Here is a 20,840-nt window from a genome sequence, read left to right on the forward strand (position 1 = left end):
TGGTCTTGCACAGCGCTGTACGCAGTTACGGAAGTACCTGATCAGGCAAGGAGGCCATGATGTCTTCTAAGTGAAGCAACAGATCCTGAGGTTCAAGGAGTGTTCAGGAAGGGGTGTTTGTACCAGTACTGACCCCATGACTTGGTGTGTGACCTTAGGCATGTCACTTACCCTAAAAACAATGATGATAAAATCGTTTACTAAAAAAATGTTTAATATGTGACTTTTCTGTGTGTACCATTCATTGCTCTGTTTCATAAACAAGATGAGTCTATGATAATGTCATGAAAACTTTATGGGCCATCCTCGGCTAAGGATGCTATAATAATCTGACTGCTGGGGTCAGACTCAGCTGCTGGTGTGGGAAGTCAGCAAGAACAAGGACTCCCAGCCCTCGCTGCTTGTCAGAGTCATGGGCTAGGCTGGAACACAGGCTCAGGGGTCTGACTCAGCTTTTGAATCCTCTGTCCACCACTTACTAGCTACACAAATGTGGGTAAATTTTTGTCATCTTAAAAATCAGGGCAATACTAGTATCCACCTTCATGTTGTTATTGGGATGACCAAAAGATTTGTATCACGGAAAGCACTTGGAACTGCTTCTGGCCTATTGTAGATGCGTGTGAGTGTTAACCATGATTATTGACCCCCTTCCTATCCCATGACCATATTACAGATGAGAAGATGGGCTAACTGGCTTCCTGTGAGGCTTTTCTGACTCTATCACATTAACCTTCTGCTGCTTTATTTTTCACTGTAGAGTTAACATTGGTAAAAGAAATAATGTAATTATCAATGGGATTGCAATGATGATTAACATAGCAATTCCACTTAGAAATGTCATAAAACAGAAACATCCTAAGGTATAAAGAAAAGATATATCATCATGTCCTTCTGGCAAAGAGGGTGAACCAGATGTGGAGATTATATTCATGGAAGAAAAGCCAATCATGATTTTGGCAACTAAGGTTATTTTACATATTTTCAGTTGGAAATCTACAGAACCTGGAGATTTATTTTTCTTTGGTATCAATTTCTAGAAACGTATCATATGACTAAGAATTTCCCAACAATAGGGAAAGAACATTATTAAAATATGCTTTCCTAGACAGGCACAGATGATTCTGAATAAGAAATTGAATATTACAACTTAATGAGGAAAGGAACATGAGTGGAGTATCTAGAAAATGGGCTGAGTTTTCTCTCCCAGAGACAGAGAGATGAATGGTGATTAAATATTTTCTAAATGGCTGAAAGAAATAAGGAAAGATGTGACAAGAGTCAGACTGCTGCATTCAAAGCCTCGCTCTGCCATTTGCAGGATGACCTTGGGCAATAACTTACTCTCTCTGTAGCTTAACCTCCTTCCCTAGAAAGTTGGTATGATAATGGCATCTCCCTCACAGAGATCACATAATGTACATAAGGTATTGAGCCTAGGTCTAGAACATACTAATTATTCCAAAATGTTGCCTCATAATTCATTACTATAATGTCTTGTAACAAGTGACGTCAGAGCTATGGGACAAGTTATACCGAGTGGGTGGTCTTGATCACTTTGTTGAATCTGGTCATTTTCAGTAAACCCATAGTTCTGTCCTCTTTCTAGATAAACAGTGGCCTTCAAGGAAGAAGGAAATTGCTTTGCTCAAGAACTCATATTTCACAGATGTGTACTGACCTCCTGCTGTCACCAAAACCAGTTCCCCCCAATTAAAATAGTCCTGTGAGCATCAGCACATTTTGTTCATCAGTTCCCTCTCCCACCATGAAGCTCCTGGCTAAAAATACTGGACTGTACCACCAGGGATCGGGGCAGTCTTGTGAGGGAGTACTGGAGGAAGTTAAAGGAAGGTCATCTCTGTTGCCCAAGATCACCCACACCCGGGCAATCCACACATGGCAGGGACCCTACAACTTGCAATCCAGAGGCCACTGTGAATTCCGGTCATGAATGGAGTTTTCGCCCTCTTCTGTGGCCCCAATTTGTTGTGAGCCTTATGTTGGCATGACAACCATGGGGTGTGTGTGTATCCGGGTGCACGCCCCAAAAAGGGAGAAGTACAGCAGTTTCTCCTCTCCTTTACGCAGGAAGCCCAGCTTCAGATGTCAAGGAAACCCAAGCTGAACAGTGGGAACCCGGCAACCCAGCTGAACTCATCAGTGTGGGGAAAGACAACCCAAGTATCTTTGGGTTCTTGTCTAAAACTCAGGGTGCTGAGGCCCTGGGGATCACCTCACCGAACTATTCACCATTCTGTTTCTTTCTTTCTTTTTTTTTTTTTTAAAGATTTTATCTATTTATTTGACAGAGAGAGAGACAGCCAGCAAGAGAGGGAATACAAGCAGGGGGAGTGGGAGAGGACGAAGCAGGCTCCCAGCAGAGCAGGGAGCCTGATACGGGGCTCAATCCCAGGTCCCTGTGATCATGCCCTGGGCCAAAGGCAGACACTTAACTACTGAGCCACCCAGGCGCCCCTCACCGTTCTGTTTCATAACCCCTATTTCCTTCTCACAGCCTTCAGGGGCAACAAACATGTGTGATGCCAGCATTCCATTCCCTCCCATGCATGAAAATATCCTGATTCGTGTCATGATCATGCTACTTCCCAAAGGAGTGCTTGAGACAGGGTGGGAAGAAAGCATAACAATAAATCTTTGCACTCTGGGCAAGGTGATAATTAAAAGCATTCTTCACAGCGATGTGCTCTTTAAGGCCGAAAGGGAGGCAGCTGGTCAGCAGAAAGCCCTAGCGTGCCTGGGCCCAGGCCCCAGCTCTGCCTCACACTAGGCGGGTTTCAGTAAAGCCACTTCTTAGTCTGTGAAATGGGAATAATGATGACACTGATGTGCTGGGATCGAGGGAAGCAGTCGATTAGCGTGGTTGAAGTTGACTTGGTCAGACACACTAGTGTGCTCTGGAGTATTCTGGGCACCTCAGGGCTCCTAGCTCCTGCCCCATTGATTCTCTCACTCCCTCGCTTGTGCTCTGTTCCTGTTTTCACTGAAGAAACAAAGGGAAGCTCGAGCTCTGAAAGCTGAGCTATATTTGGTGTCTGGAAGAAATGCAGGTCAAGGAGCCTGACTGACAAGGGACCTTAATGAGGGTCTCTGCCTGAGGGGGACCTGGGCCTCATCACTAGCCCTGTCCTGTCTCGTGCCGCAGGCCATTAGTTGCCCCTCCTCCACTTGCTGACTTAGGGTTTTGGATTGTTCCTCTGACAACAACTCCAAGCAGATGAGTTATGGCGTTTCTAAACAGTTTACATCTCTTCCCTATTCCCCTTGGGAAGTAGGGTGGCAGATAAAGTCAGCAGATAGGAGTCTTAAAAACTGGGCCAAAGGGCATTTGCCAGCCTGGTGTCTTACACTGAGGAAAAGAATTCAGAGCTACATGACAAGATATGAGGTGGAGATTTTTTTTAAATGCAAGTGAATCCATAATAGTACATGGACTGTCCATTAGGTCTGAGAAGTCTGTAGTTGCAAGCAAAATAGCAAATGCCTGGGATGTGATTTTTTTCAAACCTTAACGTATATAAGGGATCATCTGGGAGAGCCTTTTGAAAATGTAGACTCCTGGGCATCTCCCCTCAGAGATGCTGATTCATTAGGTTTGGGATGGGGATAAAGGATTCTACATTTTAAAAAGTGGTTTACCTGGTTTAGGTGATTCTGATGCATAAACATGCAGATGAAACAATGCCCTGGTAATTTCTCCAGAGATCCAGTCCTATGTCCTGATTTTCTATCAGTGACCCAAGTCAACTCTTAGAGTAGGTCAACCTACACTTTCACAGTTGTTTATTTTTGTTTTTTTAAGTAAGAGTTCAAATCTACAGAAAATTTCTAGGGAAAGTACAATGAACTCCCACACATGCTTCACCTAAACTTCTAACATTCTGCCACATTTTAAAAATCTCCCTCATATTATTATCAACTTATTTTTTGTAATATGAATTTATTATTATCTTTATGAAACCATTTGATATCATGACGCTTCATCTCCAAATACTTCAGCATTTATCTCAGGAAAACAAGAACTTCTCTTACATAATAACCACGATACAGTGATCTCACCCAGGAAATTAGCACTGATATAATACTATTATGTAATGTGCCAAAGTCAGACTTTGTCAGCTGTCCCACTTATGTACTTTATGGCAACTTTTTTTTTTTTCCTGATCCAGGATCCAGTCCAGGATTAGACATTCTATTTAGCTGAAATGTCTTTCTGTGTTAATGATCTTTAAATGATTTTTCTTCAAGAACATGTTTCCTGATAAACAACAGCATTTTCCCCTCTCTGTCCTTATTACCTGCAAAGAGCCAGGGATGCAGAGCCCGCCTGAGCAGCAGCAGACTTAACCTGGGTCCAGTTAGCATCAGCTAAGGCCTTGGGAAGGGACCCTATCTCCTGGTCGTGGGTTTGCCTAGTGAGCTGATTCCCCATTATTATTGGTGCGTCCTTGCTCTTCAGTCAGGTAGGCTGTCATTGTCCAGACGAGTTCGTGGATCTAACATTACTTCACTCTAGTCTAATTCGCCCCAGGAAAAATAACTGATAAAGGATATGCCGTGGTTTGTCCTTCCTAGCTTTCTGCAGAGGCAGTTGGCTGAATGATACTTCTGAGGGGGATTTTCCCCCCCCAGCAGCCAGGACTATAGATAATATGAAATCAGATTAAGTGACTGTATTTCTTCTGCTTCGGCCAGAAAAAAAAGTCACCTGAAAAAAAATGAGATGACCACATATAATACCAGGACTTAGTAGAAACCAACTCTGGTATCCTCCTGTTGCCATGAATTCTTCAATGAGAGTAGGAAAGCAAAGCTCATACCAAGATGGCCAATTGGCATGATTTGAGGAATTCACCTATTTACAGTGGGCATCTAGAACACATTGCGATAGAAGAAAATCCATCTCACATAAGCATCTTCCTGGTTGATGTTGAGTTAAGCCTAAATTCAGAAAGAAAATGCCTCAGAATGAAATGAAAAGAAAATGAAATGTTTGGGTTTTTATTTTCTTCGTTTTATTTGCTAATATTTACTTACGAATAGCATGCATTTACTCTAATGAGTGACTTTATTTTTAATTAAAGAGTTCTTTTCAAAGGGTCAGGAGATCTGGCTATAGGTCACCAGTCAGGACTTTTTCCCCCCCTTAAATAGAAGGTAGCTGGAGAAAGCTATATTGGAGAAAGGTTTCAGGGGCAAGACCTCTTGGGGAACGTTGGAAGCAGAGCTGGGTGGGAGGAGATGAATTCTCTCTATTCAGACATCCTCATTCTGTTCTCCCCATGCCTGTTATCATTTTTATAGCTGTCTTTGAGGACGTTCATGATTGTCACTGCAAGCGTAGCAGAGCAGTTCTGTGCGGTGTCCCCTATAGAACTCTTGGTTGGTAAATTAGAGGCATTGTGGACTAGGGTGAGCACCCTTCATCCTGTTCTAGGGATTTCCCATATGCATCCTGGTTTGCCCAGAACAGCCCTGATTTATCTCTGTTATCCCAATATAGTTATTCAAATGTCCGCATTTCATTTTCAGAAGTGTCCTGTTTGGATGATGACTTATGTAACCATACTAAGACTCTGGGCAACTTAAGTACGTCCTCCCCACACAAAGCCAATGGAGTTGTGTGAGTGGATCATGCTAGCGCATACCAGTCTTCATCCTAGTGATTAGCTAATTCTGTTTCTTCCTTTTGCTGTGGACGATTAACCCATCCCCAGCTCTTGCATTCCAAAGGTTCTGATTGCCCCGCCTTTTCTTGTCGTCTTCACATTTCTAACCTTCCTCACTAACCAGTTTTATTGGAACGTGGATCGTAGGTGTGTTGTGCAAGTAAATAAAGACTCTGGACTGCATTCAAATCTTTCACCTCTAGCCGAGAGACACTGGGGATGAAATTTTCTGCTTTACCAAAGTGAAGCAGCCTTATCCTTTCCCAGGCCAAATGCCTTCCTCAGGGCACAGATGATATTGAGGCAGTTATTGTGTGGTTTTATGCCTCAGATCCTTTATTTGTAAATCTGAAAGAAGACTAATAGCTTTAAAGTATTTTGAGAATCTCAAAGCTCAGAAGATTATAAATAACAGAAGATATTTTTTTCCAACTAAAATGGCAGTACAGATACTGCGGTTACTTACTTAATAGATAGCGTGTGTTTCCTGGGCCATTTGCAGCTGATGGGTTTTTTCCAGTGCTCTATTTATAGAGCTAGGTCAGAAATATCACTTCCGTTGCAACTTGACCTACAGCCCATTGTCAATTTTAAAGGCCTGAGGAAGTAGAATGCACACTGAATACAGCTGCTTCACAGGTTCAGTTAATGAACCACAAACCCCCAAGGAAATTAATATTGCGGAGGATAGATGTGTGAGCCTGTCCAAATCTCTTTTATGTGGTACCTTTGCACTGTGACCTCATGGAGCTTGTAGGTCATCTTGAATCCTTATTCTAGAAATAGTCTATCCTAGGTAGTCTTCTTCCCTTTTATACCCCATTCATCCTCTTCAGCATTGCTTGCTGAAATTCTGGCTTTCTGTGTCAAATAAAACAAGACCTGATGATCCACTAACAGAGGTAGTTTAGGCTCCTCTGAGAAACTTAGGAAAAAGCAGATCTAAATGTTTCCCTACTTCATCTTTTGACTGAGGCTAACCAAGATTCTCAGTCACTTCCCCAGTCAGATGAATGACCCAACAAAAAGTATGTGCTGAAGCTCAGCCACTTCCATGGGCCTGGTTTTAAACAGGAGAAACTGAATTGAACGGATGGTAATCCCCTCTGATCCCTCCTCTCTCACTCAGACTCCCACTTTTAAGCTTTGTTGTTATGAAGTCATGTTTGCTGGGACTTGGCCACTGGCCATCCATGTTTACCCATCATAAGGTTTTAGTAGGTAGGAGAGACTAAGAAAATCCCTAGTCTGGAGGGAAATCTACTCTTAGGAAAAGGACCACATGTCTGCACTCTCTTCAGGCTTAAATGGGTGGTAGGTGGTAGGGTACAGCCATTCAAAGATAGCACACGGAGTAGAGCATTCTCAAACTCCTGGGAAAGGTGAGGTCCAGAATGAAGAGCTAATTTCTTTTCTTTTCTTTTTTTTTTTTAAGATTTTATTTATTTATTTTGACAGAGATAGAGACAGCCAGCGAGAGAGGGAACACAAGCAGGGGGAGTGGGAGAGGAAGAAGCAGGCTCATAGCAGAGGAGCCTGATGTGGGGCTCGATCCCATAACGCCAGGATCACGCCCTGAGCCGAAGGCAGACGCTTAACCGCTGTGCCACCCAGGCGCCCCGAAGAGCTAATTTCTTGTCATCAAAATGCCATAGATTCAAAGTTCTTAGTAGAGGCAGGAACTTCTGAGATAATTTTCAACAACCCCTTGTCATGGATGAGGAAACTGAGGCTCAGAGAGGCAAAGTAACTGGTCGTTAGCAAGACCTGCCCTGATGTTCTTCATTATATCACTCTCCTTCTCCCACCCGGTCTCATTGAAAGCCCACAGCTAAGTTGGAAATAGAACTCTAGGGTCCTGCCGTGTGGCCAGCAGCTGACCATATGCTGTCATGCATTACACAGAACACGCTTTAGAATGTGAGGACAAAGATAAGAAAGAGACTGTTCATTCCAATGGTAACATGCCATCTCCTTCCTGAACTTATTGCAGTCCTGAAAAGATTTATAGGTGTTTTCCTCCTCTCTCCCTTCCTCCCTCCTTCCCTCTCTTCCTTCTTTCCTTCCTTCACTCCCTCCATCTCTCTCTCTCTCCTTCTTTCTTATCTCAATAAGTTGCCTTTCATCTAAAGGGACAGGAGGGATCAATGTCCAGGATATTCAGCCCTTCTGGGCTGTGAATTCCCCCCCCCCCAATCCTGGGAGTCAGTGCTTTGTTTATACTTTCATTATTTTTAACATAGAAAAGTCTATTTTTTAAAGTTGAGTGTTTTGCTATGGGACAGACACTTTTATGTTATGTACCGGAGATTCAGTTTGACCTCCCAGAAATGCTTAGCACAGGAGTCATAAATTGAAATGTTTTCAGAGAAGGAGCTTCCTCATTGAAGGCCCCCAGCAGGCCTCTTCTAGTTACTGACACAAGTTGGTACCAGAAGCCCATTACCTTTTTGGAAATCAAGGCTACATAGCAACCTGATTATCCTCCTCCCGTCTGATTACACAAGGACTACACCCTGTGTGCAGAATAGGGAGAGAGCCCCTTCCTTGTGAGAAATGTATCTTCATAACCAACTCCCACTCCACAGGCATGAGGAATTGGATCCAAAAGATAGTGGTCATGAAAGATATTCCAGAATCCAAGTCCTGTTGTTTTAACCACTTCATTACGGAGCTTTACTAGCTTGCCTCATTATTAATAGAATAAAAAATGTAGATGATAATTCAACTTGCATTCTGCCTAGAATTTCATCTTCAGTGTTTGATCAGCATTGTTCCTGTCATTTATATATACCAAATATCTCCATCTGAGAGTCACCATGAACCTTTGGTTGCCTGGAGGCAGGAATTATTATTCACATTTTACAGATGGGTAAGAGATCACAGAAAGAAAACGTGCTTTGACTTACCTAAAAGAGTCTCAGAGAGTGGAGAACGAATGTCCCCACAGTCTGTTTTAGAGAGATCTGACTTCAGTGTGAACAAATTAGATTTTCTCCATGTAGCTTACTTAAATACTTCCACAAGCTCAATCCTGTGATGATGAAAAATCCCCAATAATGAAAATATTTTCGAAACCTAGTTCACTTTTTTGATATTTCTATCTGTATTGAAATGAACCAAATTCCAGTACAATGAAGTCGTTCTGCCTTGGCAAGTCTAAATATCAGAGTCATCAAAAAGGAGAAAGGGAGAGAGTGCCCTAATTTTTAGAACTTCCGCTTAAAATGAGCATTGGGGAAGATTCACTTATCTCTTTCCTGACCAATTAGGTCATTGGGCAGGAAATCACCTTTTCTGAAAGGCCAGCAAGCAGATTCCTTCTACCTTTAATTTCTCATAAACAGCATTAATGATTATTTATGCCAGAAATGTTTGGAAGTCAAAAGACATGAGGCCACTGAATTTTCTAGTTGAAAATAAAGTTACAGGGGCACCTGGGTGGCTCAGTGGGTTTAAGTGTCTGCCTTAGGCTCAGGTCATGATCTCAGGGGCCTGGGATCCAGCCCCATGTTGGGCTCCCTGATCAGCAGGGAGTCTGCTTGTCCCTCTCCCTGTGCTGTTCCCCCTGCTTGTGTGCACATGCTCTCTCTCTCTCAAGTAAATAAATAAAATCTTTTTTAAAAAAAAGAAAGGTTATAAATTTATAGTAACTGCCTGTTTCCCCACCTTCCTTTCTCCCGCTTCTCTCTCAAGTAATCCCACCACCTATAGCCACTCTTCAGGGTTCTATTAAGTGAAATACTAGGCCTCCAACCACAGAGGGTCAGTTTCAGGCCACCTGATTGACATGAATCAGCTGCTGGGCCAGTTGAGCGAAGTTAAATAACTTGCCAAGCCAGGGCATGCATTGTCTTTCTGGAAACCCCTTGCCCTGAGTTATCACTGTATATCAGAACAGAGGAAGCTGGTGCGGAGCCAGAGTGACACACAGATTCAGATGAGTGATGAGACAGATGCTCGCAAGATGCCTCCATCAGTGTCTCCTCAGAGATGGGCCTTCAGGCTCTTCAGGCCCTTCCCGAGGGCCCCACTGGGCTGACACAGTTGCGGGCTGTTCGACATCATGACACTGGAGAAGGCCAGGTGGAGTAGTGGTGAAGACAGTCGGCCCGGTTTGAGTCCTGACCCTGTCATTAACCAACCATGTGACCTTGGGAGAGTGACTTAATCTCTCACAGCCTTTAGGGGTTTGTCAATAGGGGTTTGTCAATAGGGGTGATGATATTCCCTACCTCCAAGGGTGGTTATGAGGATCAAAAAAGATGTAAGTAAGATATGAAGCTCAAACAAGACGTAAGCCCTCCTTATATAAAGGGCTCGCCTAGTGCCTCATTTGTAGTACTTTAAAATATTGTCTTTTCTTATCATTAGCTTTCAAGGTCCTCCGTGACTGTTCTTGTAGTGGCGTAATGTTTGTAAGAACTCCTGAAAATAGATCTCCTTAAGCCGCTCACTCAGGGTTTCCATTAGTAACTTTTCCGTGGTCATTTGCACTCATGGCCTTTTGTCAGGACCTGAGCTTACCTGTCCGGAAAGCAGCCAGGTATATGGGTACTTCGTTATACTGTTTTCATTGGTTTAGGGACATGGCGTTCTTTAAATAGTCACCACTGGCCACATATGTCTCTGACTCCTGAAAACATCTTCCAGACCTGGAAAGTGCCTATAATTTTATTACCAAAAAGTACATATTTTTTGAGTGCTAAACTAATTAACTCCAATTAGTCACATGCAAACTTGAAAGCTCAGCCTTACTTCATCCTATTGCTTAGCAGGCATCTAAGCAACAAGCTTCTAACAAGTTTGTTTGAAAAATGTGAAAATGCTATTAATTTTAGCTTAAGCAAGATAGAATTAGAATGTAAATTTGCTGCTAAAACAAATATATATAACATGGTTCAAAGTTTAGTAGGAATAACTTATTAACTATTTAATCAGGTTTTATTGTGTGTCTCCTGTGTATCAGTGACACAGAATGATTGAGGCATAAGTTAAATGATTTGGGCAGACTCGCATAAATCAGACATGGAATTGGCCCTCTTAAAATATGTATTAGGGGTGATAAGAAAAGCACACACAAGGGTTATACCATAGGAGAGAAAACAGTGTAACGTGAGAGAGGGAAAGAAAGTATTATGGGAATTTAGAGGAGGGAGACAGTATGTCTGTGATGACCAAGAAAGTAGCATGCAGGACGTGGTATCGAAGACAACATGTGGACCTAGAGGCATGTCAGATGTGGAAGGGACATGGGGAAGAAGTGATTACATTGGATTGAAGTCTATATGAAGTAGAATGGAGGGAGCAGTGTGGAAAGGCAGGTTGGGCACAAATTAGAAGAACTTTGGATGCCAATCTGAGGAATTTAGAACTCTTTGGACACACTTGGGAGCCACTGAAAGTTTTTGAGCTCACTTGATCAGAAGTGGCAGGGGAGTGTGCTTAAGTGTGTGCTTGGGGAAGTTAATCAGGCAGAAGAAGAGAGAATGGGCTTTAGTGAGGAGGAACTGACAGGAGCATGGACATCAGTTAGAAAGCTCTAGCAGCCATTCCCTGGTGAAAGGTAATGGGTGTCTGATCTAAGGTTGGGGTTGGAGGAACGGAGGGTAGGGAATGGATACAGGTGAGATTTTACAGGTCAATCAATAAGACGTCACAATTTATTGGAACTGAGAAGCATGGGAGGAGAAATTTAAAAATGGAACTGAGGTTCTAAACCAGATTAACTAGAAGGCCAAAGAACGGGACAAAGAAGGAAGAGTGAGTTATATGGGAAGACATAAACTTGATTTGAAGATACTCAATTTACATTGCTGCAGTTCATTAGGTCAGGCTTGTAGTTTTTGTTGAAAAAGGAGGACAGGTGCTAAGGCTGGTCCTAGGTTGAGACAAAGGCTTCAAAATCATCCATGTGGGTTGTGGCCCTTGTCAACAGTGAAGACATGCCATATGCAGCAGATGTTGCAAGCTTGGTGGCAATGAGTGATATACGGCTCCTAAGTATGTTCATTTTAAAAATTGTTAAATTAAGCCAACATTTTAAACAGGTGATTGTACTTGAAACATTGACTTCTGGCTTCTCTTTTAAAAGTCAAAAGATGTGGCTGGCTATGAACTCGTATTGTCACATGACAGCAATAGCTAGGGCAGCCGGGGTCTGCCCCCTTGCAATCATAGATGGATGCTCTCATTCTCCACTACTCCCCATCATCTCCTAATACCTCATAGTAAATACAAAGTGGACTAATGGCTGCCTAGGGCTGGGGGGCAGGAAAGAGGGGCTTGAGGCTTACATGGCTAGGGGCATGGGGTTTCTTTCTGAGGTGATGAAGTGTCCTAAAGCCAACTGTGGTGGTGCTTAAAGAACTCCGAATATAGTAAAAACCATTGAACTGCACACTTTGTTTGGATTGTCTGGTGGGTGAATTATCTCAAAAAAGCTGTTTTATAAATATGCAAAAAAGAAAAGAAAAATCAGTTGATATTGCCTTTCCTGGGTTAGTTTTCTTATAACAGAAAGGTGTTTTTTTTTTATTAATATGTCTCTCAGAAAGGGGAAAATGGAAGACAAGAGGGTTGTGTATTTTAAGAAGAATGGAAGAAAGTATATCTTTTTGCAGTAATAAAGGATTCCTGCATTTTAAGATGCAAACAGCTGGCCTTTTTACTAATGCACATTACCTTCCTAGCCACTGAAAGCACTTGGGTGGTAGACAGGAGGAAAATTGGTCACGGTCAGCCCCCTGCAGTCCACCCACAACTAGGAAGAGAAGGAGAAGAAAAGCAGAGAAGGAAAAGAATGCTCATCGGGATCCAGAAGAAGCAGTATACTGGATGCCAAAAGAGGGGGAAGCTTTATCAGTTGCTGACAAGAGGTCAAGGAGGATGGGGACAGAGAAGTCAGGAGGTTACAGGAGACCATCCAGTGAGAAAGCTTAGAGCAGTGGGGCCAGAGAGACACTCCGGAGCAGAAGACCAAGTGCCCCGGATGCATCGTTCAGGAGTTAGTATTTCCCCTCAGCGTGGAGGGCTGCTGGAGGAGTTTGCGTAAGGGAGTGATGTGATCAGATGAGCGTGGTCTAGGTAATTTGTTTTCAAATTAATTTGTATATGTTTTGAATGAAGTGCATGATGCACTAAGGTCACCCTAAATTTTATTCTTTCCTATGCTAAATTCTTCATTTGGAAATCCTCAGGCTTGTTGTGGTCCCAGTTGTTGATTTCTATCTAATTCATTCCTGTATCTGCTTGAACCAGAGAAAATTTATGGTTGGTGTTGTCTAACGCAGATGCATTCAACTCAGCACCCTTGTGTTTGGCGCTGGATAATCCTTTGTTATGGGGACCTGTCCTGTGCATTGCAGGGTGTTTAGCGGCGTCATTGGCCTCTACCCTCTAAATGCCAGCGGCACTCCCACTTACACATTGCCAACAAAATCACCTCCAGCCTTGAGCCACTGACCCACATGCATCTGCTGTAATATTTGGGCCCAGGAGTATAAGGCCATACAAAGTTGGTAGACTGCCCTGAAAGATGACAGGACCAGAAAGAGAAAAGAAAAGAAGACCAATACTCAAGACGGAGGGGTAAAAATCAGATGATGCAGTAAGCAGGCAATGAATGAGAAGCTCAAGGCCTCAAGTTGTTTTAGCTAATTCGGTGGACTTCAGCCTCTCTGTACTTAGTCCCCTCATTGCAAAGAGATGGCATCTTGAGCATACAAGGCACAGTGAATGTCCCACTGTGCTCCCTAGGGCTAGGATTCCTCTCATGGCCCAGGGCCAAAGTGGGCATGGGAATTCAGAGGAGATCTCAGGATGTGCCAGATATGAGGGGAGGGGGGTGGGCAGTCTTCTAAGTGGTGGGATTTGTGAGCCTGCCTCTAGGAGGAAGAAGAAGAGGAGATCAGGAATAGTTTGCTACTGGTGATGTCAAAAGGGATCAGCGAAGCTCTGGAGATGTAAGGCAGTAGCTGAAGCACAACTTGGAGTAGACTAGAAACTCCGATGAGTCCTTCACATCCTCCCCTTACAGGAAAGCCTTAGAAGGTGAAAGAATGTTTCTCTGGGGATAAGGTTGTCTAATACAGATTAGATACGAAATGGTTAGATCTTCCGGATTCCTCTTCTGGGTGTGTGTGTGTGTGTGTGTGTGTGTGCAGGGGTTGGAAGAGCAAAGGAATTTTATATGCATATGCCGCCATTTCTCTATTGATTAGGAAAATTGAGTTAAGACTCTTATCAAGCTAAGCAAGTCTTACAACTCTGTTAAACTAAGACTATTTCATAACTGGCTCTTATTCTATTGGTAGCATTATGCCTTTCTGCCACGGATGTTGAGTGGCTCGATTTATTATTAGCAATGGTTCCCAGCTGCCTTGCATGCGAGCTCTTCTCGATTTGTAACTCCGTTATCTTTTAGCTCAGTGGTGGTCTCTTTCACTGAGGCTGAAGTAAGCACATGCTGGTTTTTATTTTTAGTCTCATGTTCCTTAACCTCTCTCCTTCTTCTCTAATTTGTCAACTTTGGTGGTAATGAACTGAGCCCCCCAGGAGTCTCTAAGCAATGAGCAATGACTGGACTTTTGTTTATGTGAAACACCATTACAAGGAGTGGGCATTCATAATCATGGTTTTGCCCTATGTCATTTCAGGCTCTTCTGGATCCAGCTGTGTGACGGCTGCCCTAGGAAACACCTGGAGTCACAGTGTGAACACCCGGCTGATTCTCCAGTACCTTGGTTCAGAGAGAAGACAGGTGAGTGCTTTGAAAATATTTTCTGACTGTCAAGTTTAGAGGGCAAGATGTACTTAGCAATCTGAGTGTTCGTCTTCTGAAAGCGTTGGCCACGTTGTCTGTCCTGGGCCAGCACTGTCAGGGGCTAAGTAAAGAAACCAGCATCCCTGCCCGCCCCAATAGCCGTTATAATGAAGTGGGAAATCAGTCACTCACAGGAAAAAATGTGTAAGAATAGAGCCCATGGAGTTAGCATGCCTCCTGATATTTGCCAATGGCTTGGAAGTGACCAGGGTCCACCCTCTAGGGATCTCAAACTCTCCGTCTCTAAAGGGTGAATGATCATTTCACTTAGCTTGTATTTGTTGAGGACTAGATAATTTGTGTACAAATTAAGTAGTGATGGTGCTTTTTCTTGAGGTTAGTATGCTTTGAAAACCGAAGTCCAGACAAATCCTTCCATGTGATTTAACTGTTCCCCAGACCCCGGATGCTTGTGCATTAACTCCTAAGCCAGTAGGGTCAAGTACCAAAAGGTGCTAGAGAGACCCCCAAAAGGATGATAGCTCTCTCAGGGCTCCCTATTGATGGTTTCTATCCTGGCCTCAAATGAGAACTCCCCCGCCTTCCATCCAGAAGGTTTAACTTTCTACACCCTTTCTTTCACTCTAAAGAAAGGGACACCACAGTCTGACCCCTTTGGTAAAATGTTTCATAATTAGGGATTTTATTTTTCTCGATGCCTAACCTCAACTTTATTCTGTTGTGTGGACCAGGTTCCATCATGACCTCTCCCACAAGCAGGAGGAGGAAGAAGATAAGGTGATTGTTCTGATTTGTTGAATGGGGCAGAATTCAGAATCCAGATTTACCCATCTTGCTAAATACATTACAATCCAGGTTATTCACTAAAGAGGCATGAAATACCATGCTGGTGGTCCTTTCTGGAGGAGGTGGCAGGGAGTTGTTGCCCTTTACCTGCATTAGGTAAATTGGCTGTCTTTCAAGGAGTCAGGAATCATCAGAAACAGACATGAGCCTTTGCCTGTTCCAGACATAACTTTCCGAGTGCCCTTGGTTACAGACCAGAGGATTCTTCTTGGTTTGCTTGGGACTGTGTAAATAACATTCCATCTTGATGATTGAGTCAGCCATGTTCTGAGAAGATAGAGCTGCTTGTTTTTGTTTAGGGGAACATTCTTAAGTTTTCAGGCCCTGGCGTGCTCATTACCTCAGTGATACCTTTACCCCTGTGATTCAAGTATCCTGGTTTCTGAATCCATTACTTCTCTTTTCAGCGGAACGTAGCCAGAGATGTTCCTGTAGAACGTAATGTCCTTTGGTTTGTACCCTAGCTTATAAGTTATGTTAAATCACCCAGTTTGCAGCTATCAGGGATATCATTAAGGATTGTCAGGCAGTACTGCTATTTGAGAAAGCAAAATTGCTTGTGAATCAGTGTTGATCCATGTAACCCCATTCCTTGAAAATGTGTAGTTTATTTCTGTTTTAGGTTTTAGATGGCACACACTGATTTTGTGATGTAGTCTGTTATATATGGTAGCCTGGACTCCAGACTCTCAGATCCTTGTTTTACCAATTCTAGCTAGCATTTATTAGTACAAAAAGAAGTTAGAGTCACATTTTTCTTTTCCTTTTGCTTTGATAAATTAGCCAGTCATTTCCATTTTTTCAATATCAATAGAAGGTAGCTGGTAGGACAAATGCTATTATTTTATGTCTCTTTGGTAACTGCAAGATTTTGGTGGCTCTTGGTTCTTGGCTTATAAGGTCAAACACAGGCCACTAGTCGCAAGAAGAATGAGGAGCACAGCATGGATAGATCAGTGACAGTTTATCAACTCATAGCCTATCAAATGAGTCAGGGTGTTATCTTAATCTACAAAGGACAACATATTACTATCATTGCTAATCAATCAAGAGCAGTGTTAAATGCTTTTGAATCATGTTTTCAAACACTAATTAGTAAAATATGTAAATATAATAGTAAAGTATAATAAAATGCCATAGCAAAGTAAAATATGACCAGTGTTAAAATGGCCAACCCAGGCAAAAGAACTTACACTTAATTAATCTATAGAAATGCGCATGCCTTTTGACCAGCCCTTCAATTTGTGGCCTAATAAGTAGGATAAAATTTGATGTAGAAAACGTGTCTATCTGATGAACTTATCTCGCTTTAGCAGAGGATGTGCATCGTGATCCACTGAGCTTTTCCTGTGGTCTTACTTCTGACAAAGTAAAGAAGCCGTATGACGATAAACCTTTTCTGGGATATGTGCACAAAACAGTGCTTTAAGCTAGTCTTTAAGGTAGTTGTTCCAAGGAGTACTTCCTCATAACACTACTTAGTAGAAGAACATGCCTAGATCATTGTAGCATCGGCCGACCTCTGGAACACTAACCACCAGGAGAAGATACCAGGTATAGCTCTCCCCACCCCCACCAATGCACAGAGGCTGCTACACCAAGGGATCAAGGACATGGAATGAGGATTATGTTTGATCCCATTTCTATGACATTGAGCTCTCCACCAGGGCTCTTGAATGTGAGGCTTAGTCTGAGATCACAGGGCTGGAAGGAGGGCAGGTCAAGCTGAGCAGCCCTGCGAGCCGATTAAACCAAGAGCTGAATTGTAGAGTCCAAGGGAAGGAGTCCTCCCTGGCTGATTATTTTCTTTACACCCTGGAAACTTTGTAAAATTATATAACCAAGAACGAAATCTCCTTATCAGGGCACAAGCCAAGTTAACTGTCCTGTTTATTCTGTTTCAGTGTTTGCAAAAACCCTCTTAAGAAGCTGGGGAACATTTTCTTTTGGACTAATTTAGTTTTCTTTCCATTTGACTTTTATTTACTCTTTTTCTAGTCGGCTTCAATCCTGCCCCACCCTTTTTGCAACATTTTTACTCTTACCAAACACATTTCCTTAAAGTGGAATTAAAATGGCCTCTACTAGGGTTGTTGTTTTTTTTTTTTTTTTCTCTTTTAGTATTTTGGATTTTTTTTTTTAAAGATTTTATTTATTTATTTGACAGAGAGAGAGACAGCCAGCGAGAGAGGGAACACAAGCAGGGGGAGTGGGAGAGGAAGATGCAGGCTCACAGCAGAGGAGGCCTGATGTGGGGCTCGATCCCATAACACCGGGATCACGCCCTGAGCCGAAGGCAGACGCTTAACAGCTGTGCCACCCAGGTGCCCCTGGATTTTTTTTTTTTTAATAATCAAAAATATGTTTTGGTCCACCATGTGCATGGCTTGGGGATGCAAAGAAGGAGAAGACTCAGTCCTGCCTCCGAGGTTCTTCCGGTGCGGTGTGAGAGATGGTACCTGTGTGTCTGCACTCGTAGATCATCAAAATGAAGTGCCGGAGCCCAAGAACAAATGAACGGCGAAGTGCTGGCATAAGGCGGCGTTCGATTTGTTACCTGATAAGTGGTCGAGACGGTACCTGCTTTGAAACCAGAGCAGGGTAAACTCACCAGAGGCACATCAGTCTTTCTAAAAGACGGGACTTGAGTTATCACTTTAAATCAGTGTTTCTCAAGCCTGGCTGCATTTGTAGACTCATCACAGGAGCATTTACAAAATACCAGCCCCAGAGCCCCACCCTGACCAATTAAATCGAAATCTGTGTCGGTGGGCTGGGCACCAGTGTTCATTTGTAAAGCTCCCCCAAGTGATTCTACTGCACAGCCAAGGCCGAAAACCACTGCCTTAATAGATAAGTGTATATTATTGAGAAAGGAAAGGGAAAATTCAGGGTGAGGAGGAACAGGAAAAGAAGACAAACAGGAGAGCAGGTCCCATGTTCAGAAGACGTGGGTTGGTTTTGGCCTTGTCACAAGAGCAGAGGGTTTGCGCCCTCAGTCATTTGATGGGGCTTTATTTGCTCACCTCTTCTCTGCTAGTCACCACATAAGATGCCAGAGATTCAAATATGAGTAAGTCGATGCCCTGAAGATGTTCACAATCCCCTAGGGAAAGAGGCGAATGTATAAATGGTGCATGCTGCACATGATGGGTCTAGTGAGCGTGGAGGAGAGGGCGGTTTTCCACAAAGGAAGGCTCTGGGGTGTTTGGTGAGGCAGCAGCACCCAGAACGGATTGGCAGTGATCAGACGCGCCATCCTGAGAGGCTGGAAAAGCTGGAGTGAGGGCGGTTCTACTTGAAAGAATGATGAAAAAACTTGGTGAAATATTCATACTATTTCTCATCAACTCATCATGAAGTCTGTTCCTACAAACCACATATGGGATTATATAAATTTTTCAGTGCCCTGGAAGGAGTAATGAAGGAAATTAATCCCAACTAAGCTTCACACCCCCTTGATGAAATAAATATTATGACTCCCTCATTTCAACAAACTGGGAAGAGAGAACTTTTTCATATAGTAGGTTTATTTAAATGGACTTTATAATAATATTTTCATCTTCTATTTAGAAGTCACCCGGAAGTTAAAGAACACTTGAGGGAAGAGCCTAAAGTACCCAGTAAATTGTTGACAAGACCCATAATGTTACTCAAACTCCTGGTCCTTACCGGAATCCTTAGGGTTTTCTCAAGGTCCCAGGTCATTTTGCATCTGGGAAGTATTTAGTGTCTCCTTTCTGGTGATATAATTCTTCTCTCAGGATCCATTTTGTGTTTTAAAAGACTTAAAACACCATCACTGTGGAGATTTCCGACACGGAGCTTTAATCAGCCCCATTTCCCTCAGTTTTGCACACAGATGCACCTTGTACTTTCCTCTGTTCTTGCATGAGTGAAACCCGGATTGTGAGCCCCTTGAAGGCTGTGACTAAATCTTCTTTGTATACTCTCAGAAGCAGAACAAGGCTTGACACTTACACGTTCAATACATATATTTTGAAAAAAGAGAGGGAGAGGTAGAGAGAGAAACTCCTCATATCCATATGTGGACCTCGTCTTAAGGAAGAAGGCCATACTGCTTATTTGGAATCACTCTTCACCATAGGTGTTGAGTTATGCAGCTTAATAGTTCCTTTAAAGTATTAAAAATTGTCAATTAAAAAGGTTGGCATCAGACCTTGACAATTACAAGCAGATCCTTATAAAGAAGTGTTGTACGAGTACTGAACATAGGAATACTTTTTTGCAAAACCAGCCTGCTGGGGCCTATGGGAGAGTGAGAGTCAGGCTTCCCTTGAAATCCTAGTTGGAATTCCTCTGTGTAAGCAAACCAGAGCCCTAAACACAGACCCAGGCAGAATGAGGGAGAGGGGTTCCCACAGCTGCTTTCAGGGAACAGGCAGCCTGCGGACTTTGGCTGAGGGGAAGGATAAGAAATCTTTGTTGCCATCTTCCAACCAGTCATGAGTTCTGCTGTCTGTGCTTGGACAGACTTCATGGAGGACTGGCTAACTAAAGAAAAGACGAGAAATCTTTTCTCCCCGATAAGCTGAAGGAAAGGCTTGGGGCAAGAATGTCAGGCATACAATCATATTCACCCAAAGAAAGACATTGAAGAGGATGTTTTACCTCATGGAAGTCATAGTTTTATGTCTCGCTATTTGCAGATTCCTCCAGAGAGGAATTCAGGCTTAGTTGCCCTCACTCAAAAATGAACCCCTCTCACTTTGTAAAATGGTTCCGGGTCATTGTGTTTATTCTGTTTCTTTCTACCTCAGCCCGTCTGCTGTTTTTAGGCAAGGAGACTGATATGTATGTATGTATATCCAGTCAGAGGAGAAGTTTGGCTGCAGGGGTGGGAGAAATTTCTTTTTAAGCATAAATGTCTGCAGAAATAACAAAGGGAACATAGAATCCCAGCCAAGTACATTGCCTTGGGTATATATGTTCCATCCCTTTTCAGAGCTGCTCAAGTGTGAAATCGAACCCCCTGCCCACACTCTTCCACCAGGATTGCTCTAACAGGTATTGAGCAGATTGGGGAAATGTATAAAAGAGAAACCCAGAATGGTGACTTTTAAAAAGATTCTTTTTTTTCAGGTCACCAGGCAAGTGTATTAAAATCTGAGGAAATCCTACCTGAAGTTGTGCAGTAAGAGCAAATGAATGCAGTGAGCTAAGACTCAGAGCTTAAAGACAGGCTCCATCTGAGAAAGGACAACATAGATACCCAAGTGGACACTCCCTGTTTCTGTCTCCACATTTGAGGTAGAAAGATCAATGCCTTCCCCACCACCTACCAAAAAACAAAACAAAACAAAACCTACCCCAAATTCCATTGGACTCCCTCTGGAAAAAGTCAATGTACTCAAAAAATAAAAATATAATATAATCACTACTTCTGAATGGTTTCAAGTAGAGAAAACTTTCCCTTGAAGGGGTTCGATTGGAAATTGCCAGTTAAAAATCCATTAGTACAGTTGCCCCCAAGCTTCTGATAGGGGTCTGCTTTTCAG

The 20,840-nt window shown here is 42.9% G+C and overlaps 1 protein-coding gene across 14 annotated transcripts in view; it reads left to right on the plus strand.

Moving 5' to 3' along the window:
- RAD51B (RAD51 paralog B) overlaps positions 1-20,840 on the plus strand; it is a 623,368-nt gene that overhangs the window by 490,318 nt on the left and 112,210 nt on the right. For 12 of the 14 annotated variants that reach the window (XR_004620514.1, XR_004620515.1, XR_004620516.1 and 9 more), the window contains one exon: positions 14,348-14,451. Coding sequence is in view for 10 of the 14 variants with exons in the window: in XM_034643366.1 (XP_034499257.1) it covers positions 14,348-14,451 (104 nt within the window). In the remaining 4 variants the exon portion in view is untranslated. Of the gene's footprint in view, positions 1-14,347; positions 14,452-15,206; positions 17,442-20,840 lie in introns of those variants that run through there. The other 2 variants (XM_034643369.1, XR_004620517.1) reach the window with 2 other exon arrangements.

The sequence above is a fragment of the Ailuropoda melanoleuca genome, chromosome 14, assembly GCF_002007445.2.
Source record: "Ailuropoda melanoleuca isolate Jingjing chromosome 14, ASM200744v2, whole genome shotgun sequence".
In the NCBI taxonomy this organism is placed as follows: domain Eukaryota; kingdom Metazoa; phylum Chordata; class Mammalia; order Carnivora; family Ursidae; genus Ailuropoda; species Ailuropoda melanoleuca.